Source organism: Cystoisospora suis (genome assembly GCF_002600585.1).
Source record: "Cystoisospora suis strain Wien I chromosome Unknown contig_1042, whole genome shotgun sequence".
In the NCBI taxonomy this organism is placed as follows: domain Eukaryota; phylum Apicomplexa; class Conoidasida; order Eucoccidiorida; family Sarcocystidae; genus Cystoisospora; species Cystoisospora suis.
In genome coordinates this window covers 108,637-126,744 of record NW_027153843.1, presented here as the reverse complement: position 1 = coordinate 126,744, position 18,108 = coordinate 108,637, and the positions used below count along the sequence as shown (strand labels likewise).

The 18,108-nt window shown below is 48.7% G+C and overlaps 1 protein-coding gene across 1 annotated transcript; it reads right to left on the bottom strand.

Moving 5' to 3' along the window:
* Positions 1-1,981: 1,981 nt before the first annotated feature.
* CSUI_002481 (uncharacterized protein) lies at positions 1,982-18,000 on the bottom strand (the record flags this gene model as incomplete). The annotated part of the gene is made up of 7 exons (XM_068062681.1): positions 15,487-18,000; positions 14,513-14,656; positions 12,146-13,745; positions 5,710-11,025; positions 3,600-5,027; positions 2,859-2,979; positions 1,982-2,106 (listed from the first exon to the last, which is right to left on the bottom strand). Coding segments are annotated over exons 1-7 (9,882 nt in total), but the record flags the coding sequence as incomplete, so codon positions are not given.
* Between the last annotated feature and the right edge of the window lie 108 nt (positions 18,001-18,108).

The following is an 18,108-nucleotide window of genomic DNA, read 5'->3' as shown; positions in this document are numbered from 1 at the left end:
CGCTTTGTTATGCTGTTCTTCATCTAAGAAGAAACTCCTACTGATAGGTGCTTTCAGCTAATCTCTTCAGCCTCACGTGTTCTTCAGTACAACCTCCGGTTATAAGAAGGACGCTAGTGCACTGTACATAGGGGCCGAGGTGCTACCCTGCGAAGTGATTACACTGCTAGAAGTGTTTCTGCTGCCCGTCTAGTGCGCAAGCCGCACAGCACACACTTGATTGCTGCGGTCATAGTGTACTTTTCGCGTCGACCATACCAGTGATGGAACTCAAGTGGAGAAAGTTACAATGCTGGAAAACGTCTCCTGCGGGAACCTGTTTTTGAATTCCCAGGTGGCACGCGTTCTTCGAAAACAAAGGGGTGCTGACAGTTGTATCGTTAGTGCACTGGACCTCCTTGCCTGTGTGTCGGCCACCAACATGTGTAAAAATCATTTCATCGAATTCCCTTGTGTCCGCCATAACTTAGCACTCAACGGGAGGCGAGTGTAGCAGTCTCATCGCTGTTCCGTCCATGGCCTTCGTTTCCGACTCTTAATCGAAAAACACTCTTCTCAGACTGGACGAACTCTCCACCGTGATCGGAGAACACACAGCGGTGTCTTCCTTTCCAGCGCACAGCGGTATTTTCTGCCCGTAGACATTATGCATGCATTGATATCTGATATATTAGCACTCGAGACTTTTTCTAGTCATACACGTGTGAATCACCCTTGTATGATGTTCTACACTGGCGAATTACTCCCGTCTCTTGGCGGCTTACAATCTTGTTTCGCCATAAGGCAATCCTCAGCATCTCGTCTCTCGTTGTGACACACACAGAGTAGTTATACCAGGACCAGGTCTTCACCTCAGCGAATATCTACTCGGGATGGGGTACGAAAAAGCAGCTACTTGTCCTAGAGCTGACGAACGTTTCTCTTGCCTGTAGCAGACTTTGGGGAAGCAGCACAAAGTTTGGTGCCTCTTCAGAGGAGGATGTAAAACAGACCATTCGGTATTCCGCTACTTGGTCATTGCGTTACTATCTTTCTCGACGTGCAAGACGGGACTGCTGATTGCAAGTTAGGTCGGCCAACAGAAGACAGAAAGCAACGGAGGCTTTTCTCTAGTGATATATCACGCCCTGCACAATGAGGATGAGACGATGCCGCCAGTGTGGCAGCCGCCTCCCAGTCCGGTCAACGCGAAAAAAAAGAAATCGTGAAACGCCCTTCCACGCAGAGAACTTTCTCAAGACGAGCTAGGGCACAGATAGCTGAGGTGCACTCGACGAAACCGCTTTGCCAGCAAGATCCCTTCATTTTACCACTGTTGCAGCGCCTCTCCTGTGAGACGGTTGTTCACGGACACCGGAGAAGCTCTGGATCTGCTGAGGATCCTTCAGGCGGCACCTAGCAAGGAGGCGTCCTCCGTATGCTTCCCTCTCATGGCTATGTTGACGGCGCACTGTTTGTATTCAGTGTTCGGACAAATTCATGAGAGCAGATCGAAACTAGCAAAACACGCATGCTTCTAGCTCGCTGAGCAAAAATGACGCCGGTTCTCTTGACAAGGTTTCATACTCTGTTATTGTCCGATTCAGATTCAGACATGGAGAATTCTGGAGGGACGGCATAGACACAGATCCGTACGTATATACCAGGTGAATCATATCCTTCACCAATATAAGTTCTGACGAAAAAGTGGAGACCTCTCCATCTTGTACCTCCAAACGCCAAGCTGACGGCGATTCAAGAACAGCCGCCGTCAAGCATTTCACGAAGGCCAAATTGAGGGTGTGATTCTCAGCTGCTCTTCAAGGCTCTAAAGATGGCCTGCATAGTTTCCGTCGGTTGAATACCGAGCACAGGAAGGCCCCTCTTCGAAATGACATGGAGGAAGAGAGTGGAAAAGGAGAAGGTGAGGAAGACATAGCTGGGTCGAGCAGAAGGCCTTAGTGAAGAGAAGAAAACCTTCTTCTCTCGATTAGAAAGTATCTGCTGGAGATATTTCCGGGGTATTTTCCTCTTCATAGGATGCACGGATGAGAGGTTCTAAAAGATACGAATCGCGAAGACGAGGGTGCGGAAGCAATCGTGCCTGTATGTTCAATCCCGCGAAGTCTAAGCATGCGGCAGAACATGAAGGAAAAAGAAGAGCAAGCGAGTGACAGACCCTTGAGCGGTTAATGGATAGTGTGTACATACAGGCGACTACACAGACGTGTGATAATGGACTTCACATTCACATACACGCCTTCATACAACTATACGCTAAAATATACACTCGGGTATCTACCAGAGCATCACACAGAAGAGGGCTAAGGCAACAGGGGTGCCTGCTGACCGCTACCAGGCTCGTACTGAGAGAACGTCCATGGTGTGCCTGTGTTTTAGTTTCATCCTGCCAATATTCCGTGCACGTACGGCCCACTAGTCATCGCAATATGGACACGCCCGTCGATAAGCATTTGAATACATACATAGAAACGTGCAAACGCACACATACATACATCGCAACCGCATCTACCAGACAACACGAGCATACTCCCGATTTTCTCTTCCTCACTTTATATAATCTCCATACTAGCCTCGTACGACTTTGCGGGGCGGCACGGCATTGGCTGAGAAATCAAGTTCTCCGACAGCAGCTGTTTAGAGATCTAGCATTCTCCTTTCTTTTGTCTCTGCTGTGAGAAGCACGGTAGCTAACAGGTCAAACAACATCTTCGAGGTCGCTCGCTGCTGTGAAGGCAAGTGGTAGATTTCTCTTCAGGAGACAATGCAGGCCCCCGACTCCGCTGTATGCCAGGCTTCCCGGAAGGCATATTATACACATGTAGGAGAATAGAGGTGATGGTGACTATCCCTCTTACTTTCTCGCGACAAGAAGAACTCGTGCAGCTCCGCGAGTCTCCTGAGATTTTCAAGTCGTCTCGGTCCGACTTTTCGGCTTGGGTATTTCCCCACGGTGAAGAATATGACTGGGGGAGACCTCTGCCATAGCAGTACATTGAGACGCACATCATCCATGTATAATCTGAACACGCTTTTTTCTGCCCGACGTTATTCTTTGTAAGACGGCTAGGTACGTGACTTTCACATAGCATCACAAAGCCTGCATAGAAACTATACGCCGAGATGGGGGGCTACCGTTACGCTATGCATACTCATAGTTCACTAGTTTGACGCACTCTATGTGACGAGATTGCCTGTCGGTATGAGAAAGGGACGGTTTTGTAGCTAAAAAGAAAAGGTGAGCAACTCAGATACGTTTCTGATAGCTGAGCGGAGGCTGCACTTATGGCTGTCATCCCTTTGATTCGTCCACACTCTGAGAAAAAGAATCACTTATGTCTGTCTCTCCCTGTATTAAAGCAAAAGGAGATATCAATGTACCCTCGTAGATCTAGCACGCGCCTCTACAGAGTGTGTCTTGGAAGACACCGCTATGGTTCAAAGAACTAGTGCCTTTTTTCATTCCTTTCTTCCCTCGGTGTGGGTAGGTGAGGAGGACAAAGACCGTAGAGACGCCTGAGATCGCAGGACGGGGATTGACTTGTCCACGGCGAAGATAAGAGGAAAGGCTTTCGAAGCCGCTTCAGCCCCAGACGTACCTTGGCCTTTTCTCCGTTCCGCGGGGCGAGACCTTCGAAATGCTCGACTAGAAAGGGAGATATCAGTAGAAGAGAAGGTCGAATGAGAAGAGGGTGTACTCGGCGTAAATCAACCTGGATGGCTGCTACCTGTGACACATCTTTCTCTTCTTTTCCTTCCTCTCCCCACTGCGTCATCTTCTCTCCATTGTTTTTATATGCGTCGCGCCTCTCTCGACCTGAGAGGATTTTAGATAAACCCTTCAATCTAGTGGTGCCGGTGTGGCGGATCGTTGGAAAGCCGAGGTGCCCATTAGAACTGCACCTTTCTTCGCTCCACTCAACTATCTTTGGCAGGAAATGATGGAGACCGCTGACTTGGAGCCAGTGAAAAGCTTCCCTCTGCACTCTAAAATCTCTTTGCCCGTTTGCAGTTTTTTCTTCCCTTTCTTCTTCCTCTTCATCAATAGCACCCGTCCTTCTCTTCCTCTCACGTCTCTGAACAAGTTGCTCTTCAACTTGTCTCTTCTTTGTTACAGGTGGAGATTCTCCCTCTGGAAAGCAAGCTTCTTTCCTAAGAGAGCCGGTGCCGCCACTATGGACATCTTCCTTCTCAGTCTCTCCTGTTGACAACTCGGAAGAGGCACACGGAGAAGACAAGGCATGTTGGTTCTCCCACGGAAATAGAGAGAACCCACGCACAATAGGATTCCCAAGCGGAAATTGTACTTCTCTGATAGCCTTGGAAAATGCCGGTCTGGTACCCATTGAACCATCTATCGGTGTCATATTTATCGGGGGGGCGCCTCTCACAAACAACTCCTTGGGATCTCCGCTTCTTGTTGGTTCTCGTTCTTGTGAAAGGGGAAAAAAAAGGCTAGTACCATCGACTCGCCTTCCTCTCCCGTCTCCTCGATTTCCTCTTCTGTCTTCTTCTCTGTGACCTGTCGTACTTTTTCCTACGCGTCGCAGGTTTCTACTGAGGTGTACATCCAGCAAACGCAGCATCTTCTTTGCCAGGCCTGAAGGCAAGGTGAAAGATCCTCCTACTTCTAAAGAAGATGTGAGCCTCCGTTCCTCCGGTGGCTTCCCCAATAAAGAGAGACATGGAGTATGAACTGCTGGAGTTTCCTTCTCAGGCCTTGCAGTATCTTCTCTCGCACCTCTCTCTGTGTAAACTGCAGCACTACAAGTAACGCCATGCGAAACTTCTGGTCTTTCCCTCGGTAGGCTTGAAATATTACTCCGGAGACCTGTCTTAACAGAAGGAAATTCGCCGTTATTTCTCGTTCTCTTCTCGTCTCCGCTTCTTTTTTCTCCAGCGGTCAGCCCCAGTAAAGGCGGCGGCTGCCACATTGGGACTGGGGGCATAGAGAGACGAAGAAGCTTGAAGAAAGATGAAGAATCACGTAGGAGATAACAGAACTCCAAGCAAAGACTCCACGTTACCTACAAGCATCGCAACACCCAACAGCATACAAAAACTCAGGAGAAGAACCGAGGAAAGAAAAGGCGAGACATACAGAGCGGCAGAACTAGGAAAATTCTACAGGCTTGGTGGGACGGAAAGCATGCTGATACAAAGCTTGTCCATCCTACTGCACTTGGAAGACTGACACAAGAACGGGAGTGCGGATCAGAGCGATGAATTGACAGGAGAGCTCCGGCCCAATGAAGAAGCCCTGAAGAAAACGACAACCGATATGAGAAAAAGAAAAAAACTGCTGTTCCTAGCTGAGGATCAGCCTACAGCGCACCAAGAGCAGTACAATTCGGCCCTTCAACTTACCAGTCTTCAGAAGCCGATCATTATGCTTTTCCTCCGCTGTGTATCTAGTATACCCGCGCAAATAGGTATAGCTGGCTCTGTGCATGGCGTATCCTCGCTTGCCCAATTGATACCTACGGTCTACGATTCCGCATGCTCCTCTGTACGGTCTATATCAATCTGCATACCTATCCTTTTATCTCTCTAGCAGGGTATATCCTTGTGTGAGTCCGTCTATATCTCCCACCCAGATATCTACGTATATTCATGCATCTATCTATCCAGGCCGTCTAGGTTCAGTCCCCCGACGCTAGTAACTCAAAAGGCAGTAGTGTTCAAACAACAGCGCTCGCAACGCCTCACGGAATCAGGTCTAGGCCAGTCAGGTTCAGTTATCATGTATCTTCCGATCCGGGCAGCCAGGTCTATAGCACCAGCACCGCCGGCCTCTCTCTGTTCTTCTCGATCTGGCTTCGGGGCTACTGCGGGAGGAGGAGTAAAGAGCTTTGCACGGATGAGAAGAGAAGAAAGAAGCTGATTGCATGCCGAGGTAGTTGGCGGTGAAGGCAGGGAGGGAAGATCTGGGCAGAACGGCAAAGAAGAGGTTGCATTGAGGAAAGCCTCAGGAGACCGCGGAAGGAAAGCTCCTACTGTCTCTCCGAGAGAGCACACGGTACAATCGGAGATAGAGGCAGGCGGAGAGATGGAAGATGGGGCCGAAGAAGAGACCGCCTGGACGAGAGAACTTGCCGTCCCCTTGGCTTGAAGTATGGTTTGATGGTTGAGATCTGGGGAAAAGGAGAGAGAATAGAGAGGTGAAGAAATGAAAAAAGGCTCTGAGGACACCGACGCGTGCACCCTTTGTCCTTCGAGCTTCTGCAACTCCTCTGTCTCCGGAAGAGAGCTTGGGGAGCAAGAAGTGGATGAAGAAGGCGAAGGAGTACACGCGAAAGAAGATAGAGAGTAACCGAGTGAAGCAGGTTCACTTTCGGTGAGGGGAGATGCCGAAAACTTTGGAATACGCGACCTCTCGTCTTTCATGCGGACCATATACGGGTCGTCCTGCTTCACTTCCCAACTCACTCGTTTTCTTTCGTTTCCCTCTCCGCTCACTGTGGTGTCTCCTCCTTCTCCTTCTCGGACTACGGGTTGGTTTGAAACGAAAAAACCTCCGTATTCACTGCTTCGTCTTTCTGCTCGGAGAGAGTTCGTTATCTCTTTAGTCTTTGGGGTTTCGTGACTCGTATCCCCTCTCATTTTCTCACGGTTGTTAGAGACCAAAAGATACTCACACTTCTGCAGCATGTCCCTGGCTAAACTAGAAAGACCTAAGTTGGAATAAGCTTCTACTGCTAAAGTGATCGCTCGTTCAAGAACAAGTCTTTCTCTTTCTTTTTGGTCTTGACCTACTCTACTATGCCTCGTCTCACCCAAAGAAGTCCTTCCCCTCTCTTCATCACCGTCTCCCCAGCCATTTCTCTCACTATCTTCTTTGCCTTCTTTCACTTGGCTCTCTGCACTGTTGCATGGGGGCATGGTTACTCTATACCGTGCATTCGAAAGAGTCTCTACCTTCTTTGTTTTTTTCTCCAGATCTTGCTTTTCTGCCTCAGGCATGTACACACGCCTTTCAAAGAGTTGCCAGAATATTCGTAAGACACCTATCCAGTCTCTTTGCCTCCGGGCTGTCTCCATCAGTCCTCCAACTGCTACAGTTTCCTCGATACGTGAATCAAGCACCCAGTCATTCTTTTCTATTTCACATATGAGCTGGGACAAAGACGATACTCGTCTCCCTTCATTTTCCCGTGATACATCGCAGCTTGCGTCACCACCTCCATCTACAACAGGAGAATTGTGAGAATACCTCAGTACGGTCTCCTTCAGACTTGCTTTTTCTTCGTCGTCGCGATCTCCCCCCCTTGATTTCTGCTGATCAGCGGACAAACGAGAACCCTTTTTTTCCCGTTTTGGCTGGTCTCCTCTCGCCACGACTGGAGCGGAACCGCTTTCACCAGTACGGCTGAAAGAAGAAAGAAAATTTCTCCGAGAGAGAAACCTGTCCGTCCTGGACTTCTTAAACTGAGCCGGGGAAGAGACACGGCCCCACACCCCTCTCCATCCTGTGCGTGTTCGGACGCGACTTGAAAGAAGAACACGAAGACGCCATCTTTGTCTTCTTCTTTCTCTCGCCAGTTGCTCTCTCTGAAACTTTCTAAGCTGAGACAGTTGAAGTGCGGTCTGCCTTATCATCTCTCTGTGGCACATGTCTGCGGCCAGCGAAGTTTCCGTCTCCTTTGCGCTTTTTCTCTCTTTCTCTGTTCTCAGAGTGTGGCTTTCTTCTGCAGATACTACCGCTGGTTTGATCCATTCTGATCCGCGCTCCTCTTCTTCGTTCGTTACTTGTGCAAGGAAGGCACAAAAGTGACTACCCCCCTCTTCACTCAAGTCTCCCCGGAACAGACACGGAGATAACCAGCGCCTTTTAGAAAAGGAAGCAAGACGGCCTCTAAGGATGAAGCTAGTGAGTGCATTCAGATCACGTTGTTGTCGTAGATGTGCCTGACTGAAAGGATACATTTGGAAAGGTACAGAAAAAGGCAGAAAAGCTACGCTGTCCTTTCCGTCATTTTGCTTTTGCAATATGGAATCTCGACGTTCTCCATCCCCTCTCTCATGCTGCAGACCTTCATCATCCTCCTCCACTTTTGCCGTCTTCCCCATGGCTTCTCCTTCTTTGTCTTGTTCCCTAGTACCCCCGGATGCTTTGGGGGTTCTTTTCCACTCTGTCGTGGACGCAACGTATGGAGTTCCAAGCTGAAAATTCGTTCCGAGAGAGAGCCTATCTGACATCGCAGCCCCTGTCAGAAAGGGCGAAGAAACAGTCGACTGCGAAGCGTCGGTCATTTTTGCATGGAGGCGCCTCTGCCATGCTCTCCAGAAAAGGACTCGCTCAGAACGTTTTGGATGCGGATGGGACGCTACCCTAAAGGGGGAGAGGGCAGACGAAGACGATACAGAAAAAGGCAGGTGGGAATGCTTCTCCGGCAGGAAGTTCCTTGTGTCAAAGCATCTCTTACCTTGCTGAATTTTATCAGGGTCAGTACTACGTGTAAGAAATCCCCTGCAGGGCGCTGGAGCTTCCCGATCCGTTTCTTCTTTTCCTGGAATCCATGGCTGTTCATGTGTTAGCCGTCGTTTCTCTTCGCGTGTACCAATTTTCACTTGGTTTCGTTTCCCCTCTAGTGTATCTCTTCTGTGGAGTGGCAAGGAGGAAGAAAGAGATCCGTGTAATTCGCCTAATTTCTTCTCTTCTTTCGGATGTTGGGAAAGTGCCTTGTGGCCGAACTCGTCTAAACTCCGTGACGAAAGACTCCCCGCACTCGTCTGCTCGCCGTTGTCTTCATGCAAACGGGAAACAGGCGTGACCGCGGCGGTGTCGTCGTCACTTGCTGAGCAGAGACAAAGAACTTGCGAAAGAAGACCAAGCGCTGTGCGGTACCTGCGCGCCGCTTCCAAGATTCCTACTAATAAGGTCTGGGAGACAAAGTCAGCTCGAGAAAACAAGGAGGAGTGAAGGTGAAAGCAATCTTCTCCTTCAGGGGCATTTTTGACCGAGGTAGAAGTGCAAGAAGAAGTTCCTGGATGCGTGGTACTGATCCTGTGACCAGGCTTTACCGTCTCCTTCAAAGGAAGATTGGAAGAGACGTCAGCAAAAGAGCTGCAAAAAAGTGACGGAAGAGAAGTCGAGTTGAAGCTCTTCTCATTCGAGTCAAGAGACAAACCTTCCTCTTGTCGTTGGTGTCGATTCTCTTTCTGTAGATGCATCATCGCCGTTCCATCCTTACGAACGCGGGAAGGCGCTGACAACACGAACTGTCCGTCTTCTCGTGTCTTTTGTTCTCCGCCTTCTTGATGTCTTTGCTGTGGTGGCCCATGCGATTCTCTCGTCTCCATTTTCTCTTCTCCTGTACTTCGTGATCTGCTTGGTAGGCGAGAATCGTTTCCAGCCACTTCTTGAAATGGTGAAGAAACTACAGCTTGACGAGGAACCGACGGGTCGCCATACACCAAGGAAAGCACTTCAAGTGCAATTCGAACACCATTGTCGATTTCCGCTCTACCGTAGACCTCTGATCCCGCCTCCCGCTGTTCTCGCTCATTTCCTCTCGACTGTTCACTCTTCCCTCCCTCCTCGAGAGCTACACGTCCTTTTTCGTCTTCTTCATCACCTTTTTTACTTTGCTTCCTCCACCTCGCACTAGCGTGGACGATGCGCCCTCTATTTGACCTTTCGCTGTGTAGGGTATGGATCTCCACGGAAAACTGACAAGCGCGTAACACTCTCCATAAAGATTCCCGGAGCGCCTGCTGAGCCTCGATAAGGTGGAGAAGAGAAAAAGGTAGGAAGCGGGAAGATACCTGGGGTCTCTGTAATGATCGAAGTAACCGTGAATCGATGTTACGAGCAAGAAGGACAGACGATGGATAAAAGGCCGAAGAAAACGCCGGCGATGGTAATGAGGGGTACTGGAGAGAACAAGAGGCTCTAGCGTAGGCGAACGAGGAGACTGGAGAGTAAGAGGGAAAAGACGAAGTTCTCGGTGGGAGATAACAAGCTGAGAGACCAGAGGAAATGCAAAGGGAAGACCGGTAGTCGTCTTTCTTCGAAGGTTCTCGCGTGCCAACCCCTCTCACTGCCGTCCCTTCGTACACATGCTCTTCTTCATCTCCTCCTACGTTCTCCGGATCCTCACCTCTCTTCGCTTCGCTGTCTGCTCCCGGGCAAATCCCACTGTGCTTTGGCTGGCGAAGGACATTCACCCATCTCTTGTCGATTGCCTCCACCAAGCCTCTATACGTCAACCGAAAGACGGCCAGGGCCTCTCGAGCTTTCCCTTCAAGACTGAGGGCAAGAAGTAGGCGTTCTATGGCAACAGCATGCTCCGGGAGAAGTACAGGTCCACAAGGTGTCCTTTTTGACTTCTCTTCCTCTTCTTGTTCTTCTGCCCCACTACATTCCTCCTCGCCCAACACTTCAGGGGACAAGCCTGAGACAGCAGCGTTATCACGAGAAGCAGGAAAAGAAGATGGGTCTCGTGTGCCCGCAGCGACTTCGGGCTGAACGACTGCATTGGTGGGAGATGCTGTTTTGACAGAAGAAGGATAACGGAGAATTCGGTGAGTATCCTCATGTAGTGGCGGTTGCTTCTCCTTTCTTGCTTTTGTTTCCTTCGTCTCTCCTAATTGTCTTAAATCTTCGGCTTTCTCACTCAAGATCCCGAGTCTTCTCAGCAGGTGAAGACCCCATAAGACCGCCTCCGCTACGCGTTGTCTCCGGATATACGCCTCCATAACATTTGCTACCACAAGAGAGAATATACCCTCGCTTGAAACTCTCCCCTTTCGCCGGTGTCTCTCTCTGTCCGTCAACCCGTATACTTCTCCTTCTTGAAGTTCCGAATAAGATGGGAAGAGTGTTAGAACTTCCTCAGCTTCTTCAGGGTCTTTCCCTGCACGCGAGAGCGCCCAGGATGCAGCAAGGAGAGCTTCCTGAACGATTGGTTTGGATTTCAACAGAAATACGATGGACCGCCAAAAGAGAAGACGAACGTCTCCCGCGCTTGACAAAGAAGGAGAGCCAGAAGCCTTACATTTATTACCGAAGGAAGAGAAGAGCTGAAAAGAAGAGACCCAAAGAAGACGACAAGCGTCAAGAAGAAAAGAAAGGGTGACAGAAGAAACACATGACGGCTTACCTTCGGCCTCCTCCCTTGACAAGGAAAGTGAAGATAAAGTCAGAGTTCGGAGGACACCGCAAAAGCAGGAGGCGAAAGAGGGAGAACCAAATGACGGCATTTCTATGAGTACAGAATTGTAGAGATGCCAGAAGTCTTCACGGTGATCTTGGAGCGTGAACAGACGTCACCACCATCCCATGTATCCAATGAGACGACAAGAGGGAGAGAAAAAAAAAGACAAAAAGGAAGATAGTGACGACCGGACGAGTGGAAAGAGCAGTCCAATGAAATGGTTCGCTGCACTCTGAGGAGTGTATGCGCGCGCACCACTCCTGTGTATGAGGGTCAGTAACGGATAGAAAGCCTTTTCTGTGCCCAGGATCGTCTCCACTGAAAACCAAAGTGACACAGTATATCCGATGCGGCTGCGTTGCAGCACTGTTGTATACCAAGATGGCAGAGACAAGACAAAGTACGGTGGTGCTTCTTGTATTTCTAGTCTTTGCCTTCGAGAGCCGTATCCGTTTGTCTCTCTCTCTTTGGGGCCCACGCTGACGGCGGAAAATTGTGGGCGTGTAGAGCCCGTAGAGACCCTAAACCCTGAAGCCAAGTAGTGGACAATTCTCAGAGATAACGCTTCACAGAGAGCTACCGGGCAGCGATCCCCTACACGAGTCAGACGCCTAGAAAAGTCCTATGCATGCATGGCGTACAAACGTCTATGAATGTGTGACATGAAAATATGATATATAAGTAGACCGGCTGCAACTACCTGCGAGCCACATAGGAGGGTGACTAGCTTGAAGTTACCCGAAGGATTTAGCAAAGGAAAAAGACCCACATGTTTTCTATGCTAATGTAACGGAAACGAAAATTTCCCACCCTTCGCGTCCTTCTCCGCAACCCTACACCTACGTCTTTAGACAGGTACGTCCCTGTCTGAACCACGATCAAAACTCCAACTGAATGCATGACCTGATCTGTATGCAGGATTTCAAATACACAAATTGTCGTTTTACTGTCAGTCCCAAGCGTCCTCTGAAAACCTTCCGTTTTACCTGTTTGATTCTGATCCAAAGAGAACGCCCCGCAGTGCAAGCGCCAACTCTCTGCGCATGGAGTAACGCCAGTAGATAAACCGCAGCCGCAAGGGTTTCGGACTCAAGTATGGAAACAGAGGAGGCGGGTTTGAGAGGGCTTTGGTTCTGTTGAGTGGCTAGGCCTTGCCCTACTGCTCCTTCCTCTTGCTTTTGTGATTGCAAGCTGACTCCGGTGTCTTGTTTGTGCTCTAAGGCTGCGTTCTCAGATAAGGAAGGCGACGGAAGGTAGTTGTCCGGAACAGAGCAAGGAGAAGGAGATGGAGAAAAACCAAGATCAAGACCTTCTTCTCGCCTCCGGAACTGGGTTCCTTCCAGGCAACGAGAACACGACGACATACTAGCAGTACGATTAGGAGTAGGAATATGAAGAATAGAAGAAGTCCAGTCTGCCGTAGAGGCATGACCCGCAGAAGAGAAAGGAGTATGGGCGGTGCCTGAACTAGCTGGAGAGGACGAAAGAGGGGAGGGAGAGACTGTGTGAGGAATATGAAGAACAATCTGCGAAGACGCGGAAAGAGGAAGCTGAAGAAGCCGTCGAATGAGAGTCGTCGCGAGTTGCGGGGTACTTGCGGTACTTAGTGCTTTGAGTAAATTGCATGCTCGTCTCTGTATTTTCAAGGCAGAAGGGACATATAAAGGATTCCCTACGGAGTTGGTTTTTCTCTGTCTCAGCTCCAAACACGGAGAAGTAGGACACATACCAGAATACCCCCCGGGAAGGGGGGAGAACAAGTCGAAATAGTCTTTTCCTCCTTCGCCTTGTTCTCCTCTCGCTCTGTCAAACAACGCAGAGTAGGAGATCGAAGTGAGAGGAACATACCGATCCAGAAACGACAGTCGATGAGTCTTTGTTTGTGATGAATCGAAAGGAGACGTAGAGGAGCCCATCCTTTCATGGTCTAAGTAGACAAGTAAACTCCTGACAATCTTCATACGTCTCTTCAGACGGCGACGGTGGAGGCGAGTGAATGACGGAAGACACATATGGAGATAATGAAGAAAATGAGAAAGAATTTCGAGTCTCGTATTGCATTGGGGATCTTTGTCTCTGCCCGTGTCTCCTTCCTCTACTATCGTTGTACCTGCAGGGTGTCCTCCGTTATCCTCCTTGATAGAGAAACGACAAGACGGGCCAGAAGGCGAAGTGGAGAGAAGAGAGGCCGAGGCGTTGGCTGGGTCATCAGCCGCATTTTCGACAAGAATTAGTTGGCTGTCCGTGTCGAGGAATGGGAGTGTGGATGAAGAAGCGTCTCCTCGTCTCTTTCCTGAGGTAACTTCATTCGTATCATCTCTCTCTCCATCCCTGTCGCCCGTCGTAGAACCCTCCTTGTCCTGATTCGCTTGCGTCGTCTTCTCCTCCTCTTCATCACGTGTGTCCGAAAGCTTGAAAAATTCCGTGTTTTCTTCTTGCTCTCTCCTGTCATGAGAGGGCAATCGAGTCTTGTGCAAAGCGTCAGCTGTCCGAAGGTTCCTGCGTTTATGAGAAAGAGTTCGCTGACATTTCTCCTCCCCAACTTTGAGAACATTCCAGATAGAATTGACAATGTGATAGAAAAATCTGTACGGAAGGAAGAAAGCACAACTTGCACACATACGAAGTGTTAACAGTCTTCGTTTTTGTCAGCATGCGTTTTGAAGAACACTGGTGAGGGGGCTGTAAGTCTGAGCTCCCGCTGGCGCACGGATACTAAACTGAGGCATCTTTCGTATGCTCTTCCATCCATGTTAAGTGGTCGTAATATTCCGCATCTTTCCGATATAGTATGCGTACACGGTTTCTGTATATACTCATACTTTCTCCGTTATCCACAAGGGTGCAAACGATATGTATGCATGAAGTCCATTTTCTGAGAGACGTTAATGGCGCTCGCGAGAAACCCAGCTTCGGGTGAGTATAAACTCGGACATCGAAGTGTGTGAAGATAGTCAAAAGAAGCAGAGAAGACATGGATATTTCCATCATTCGCGAGGCCGAAATGACTTCATTCCCTCTTGTTGTGATAACGAACCGCACAAATGTCTCTGAGCCGATGCGGTAAAACGACAGCCCACGAGGTTTAAAGAGAGCAAAAGAATTCGCACCAAACTCCGTTTCGTTTGTCCCTTCAGAAATGTCACGACCATCCGGGAATTTCACAAGGAAGCGGACAGGATGTGTCAGAAGATACATCTTGTATGTGTATCTGTAGATATATGTCGCTTATGAACACCGGTCTTCCTTCCTAGGTACACATTACTCTTTACTGTCACGACACACTAGACTCTTCTTCACCTTCCTCAGCCGTCTTCACAGAGTGGAACGACAAAGATAGATTTGGAGCTTGCCTTTCCAACAGAACATAAACTTGGTTCTCTTTGTGAAGGGGAGAAGAAGGTGTTAAAGATGAAAGAGCCTTAGAGACAGCAACAACTGAAGGTGGAGGGAGAGCTTCGCATGTACGCCACAGACGAAAGTACTCTTTTCTCCTCCTAGAAACATACACATGAAAGTGTTGAAGAAAAAGAAAAGCCGAAAATCACACTCTCCGTAATGGTAGAAAGGAACAAATCAGAAAAGGTCTCAGGACAACAGACATATATATATATATATTTACATTTTTATGAGTGCAAATATGTGTATGGATGCCCATAGCGAGAAAAGTGCAGTGTTTCTCTTTCTCTCTCCCTCTCTCTATTTTTTTTTATGTATACGTGTACAGGGAGAGATCGCTATGTGAATCCTGACTTTGAGGTGCACACGTACACGTATGACTGAGGAATCATTCAGTGGAGAAACTCTTTATGTTACGTATGGTTGAAAAGGATAAGAATGACAGACACAAACCAAAGAAAGCTTGTGCCTTTGTACATACATCGAAGGTTCCCCACAAGACTCGCTGCTGTGACATATGTATCTCCAGTACTCATTCGTTGGTGTATTCTATATAATCAGCTAGACAAGCGACGCTACTGAGAGACGGATCGATACAAGCGCAGAGCAAGAACCATTATAGCCGTACATACAGGGCACTGCTGAGCCCTGTATGTACACCGACCTCTTGAAATTCTAACTAGGAAACAGCATAATCTTCTTCGTGCCTTCTACAACGGAGACTTTTTCTCTACACGAAGCAGAGAGTCAGATGGGGAAGACGCACATACACTCCAAAGGTCTCAGTTGATAAAGAAGGTTGTCCGCAGCGATGCTATTCTTGGGATACGAAAGTTTCTTTGAAAGCAATCTATATGGAGACTCTCGGGCATCGAGCGTACGTACAAGCCACCAAAACAATCTAAGGAACAAAGACCTCTCTTTTTACTTGCGTTTCGGGATGAGACGTCGAATTCCTTTCACATCGGGTAGAGATCCCCCTCTCGCGTTATGATATCTACTTTGCATTCTTCTCTCGGCTCTCTTCTTGTTGTCTACCTCCTTTTCCCTTTTTTCCCCCATGTTGTTCTCCTCGTCGTGTCTCTTTATCGACCTCACTTCTTCCCCGCAGTAATCACCATTTTTCCCATTCCCCTCCTCCCCCTCTTCATTCTCAGTCCTTCTTCTTCCTCTCTCCCATGCCCCCTTTGTCTCTCCATCGCCTTCTTGATGTTTTCTGCTCTTTCTGCTTCTTATTTCTTCTTCTTGGACGATAGACGCAGGCCAGCTAAAAAGAAAACCTCTGCACGCCCCGCTGGAACTACCTTTTTGCTCCGTCGTTTCTTCACTCTGTCCTCTCCTGGGACACAACGTTTCTCCGGTCTTTGGCACCTTCTCCTCTTTCTTCATCTCCTGACGAGCCGTCGTCTTTAGTCCTGCCTTTCGTTTCTTCTCCTGTTCTCCTTTCCTATTTTCTGTAATCTCAACTTGAAGCCTGTCTGCACGTAATGAATTAGGTGGTTGTCCTGTGCTTTTCAAGAGAGAAGTATCTGACCAGGTAGATTGTCGGAACGAGGACTGCAAAAAAGAAGAAGAGCAATAGAGGGGCTTTCTTTGCGAGAGCCTCACAGCAGATGGGAAAAAAGGAAGCTTTGGAGCTATGAAGAGAGGAGAAGGACAGGAGGAACAAGGGGTGAAAGAAAAGGAGGAATAAGAAGAAGAAAAAGGACAACGTAGGTTGTGCGGTGAGGACAAGGAAGAATAGTATAGGGGAGTGTATTTGAAGGCCTTTAGCTCTTGACGTTGGTAACGGTGGGAGAGGACACGGGGGAAGGAAGAGAAGAACCAATTGTGAGGCAGAGGGTCGTGAAGAAGACGACACGCAGAAAAAGAAGAGGCAGAAGAGAGGAGAGGAAGGAGAGAAAGGAACGCGAGCAAAGGGAACAGAAAAAAGGGGAACAAGAAGGTACGGCGGGTGCTTCCGTAAGAGAGAGCTTGACGGGCGAAGGAGAGTGGCTGAATCGACTTCGGAGAGGAAGAAGAGGAAGAGACCAAGGACGGAGAGGAGATAAGAGACCAAGGCATTGATGTCGACATCGAGCTGGACCAAGAAGGAGAATGCGAAGTATGACGAGGAGAAGAGGGAGAGTGAGAGAAAGACGGAAAAGGATGTAAGTGAAAAGAAAAGCAGACAGCAGCTGACGGAAGTAAGAGTCACCTTCTTTCATGATCAATGAGCGTCCGTCCACAAAAAAGAAAACTTTCATTCTTTCACCCACCGCCAGCCACCTACTGAATTCGGACTACTTCCCTCTTTTCTTCTTTTCCTTTTTCTCGGTCTAGGCGTCTCTCACCAAACCGATCATACCTCTCCTCTTCACGCCGGTCTCTCCCCTTCGTCGTTGTCATCGCTGTGCAGTCGCTGTTCGGCCTTTCGCTCGTCCTCCTTCTACTTTTCTCTTCTTATTCTCCTTCTCCTCCTTCCTCTCATTTTGAACAATCCTCTCCTAGTTCCCTCCACTTCACCATGCGGTAGCTAGTGTCGATAAAGCGCGTGCGCTCTCTCAACCTTGTCTCCTTCCTTGGGTACGAGGGAACTCTGTGCCCTTCCTTCGTCTTCTTCTTCGTCCTTGTCTTCTATCCTTAGAGGACGAGACAGAGTTGAAGTCGACGCCATACTGACCTTCTTCAACCTTACTACAGAGAATCAACTCAGCGAAGAGGGAAGCAAGAGGTAAATCAGCAAAAGAAGAAGGAAAGCCAGCTATCTCGAGGAAGTCTTTCTCTCTGTGGGCGGCCAACGGGAAGTCAGGAATGTAGACATCCATTCAATAGCTTTGAAGATAAAGCTGATGACTCACGTAAGCTCGTAGGGCGGGCTTCTCTGAGTCTTGCAAGTGAAAACGAAGAATAGAGAAATGCTGAAGAACCCGAAGTAGTTGCTACCTCTGCTGGGAGAAATCGAAAGTAGGTGTCAGACAAGAACACGAAAGTGAAGGATAGGGGAGAAGAGTCAGAGAGACAACGAAGGGAAGACGTGACGGAATGGAGAAGAGGAAATAAAGAAAGAGGAGGGCTCACAAGACGAGCTGATAAGAAAAGTTTGTCTTCTCACGCTATATAGTCGAAGAAAAGTTGTTTACGTGTGGTCAGGCACTGAATGAAGTTTAGACAGGAAAGATAAATCCAGGTGTCTTCTTCATGGAGTAGACGAAATATTCTCCGCGGAGGCGGTGTTGTCTTGTTCGTTCTCGGTGAAGGTTTGGCCTAGCAATTTATGTGTACCCGAGATGATCCATGTCTCGATGCAAAGGACAACAATCGACTCTCGTCCTCACATGGGAAGCAAGGGATCTCTGCTTAGCACTCTGTCCCGCCAGTGGAAGAACTTAGTTGGAGACTGACAAGATTACGGGAAACAAGGAATGGCTGAAAGAGGAAGATGGAGAAACAAACTGTTATTTTGTCTCTCCCCATTCCAGGTTCGCTAGTCTTGAAGATGTCTACTTAGAGAAAAAGACATACTTCTACTCCATGCACATGCATGCCTTCACTTCTGGGGCTTCTCCCT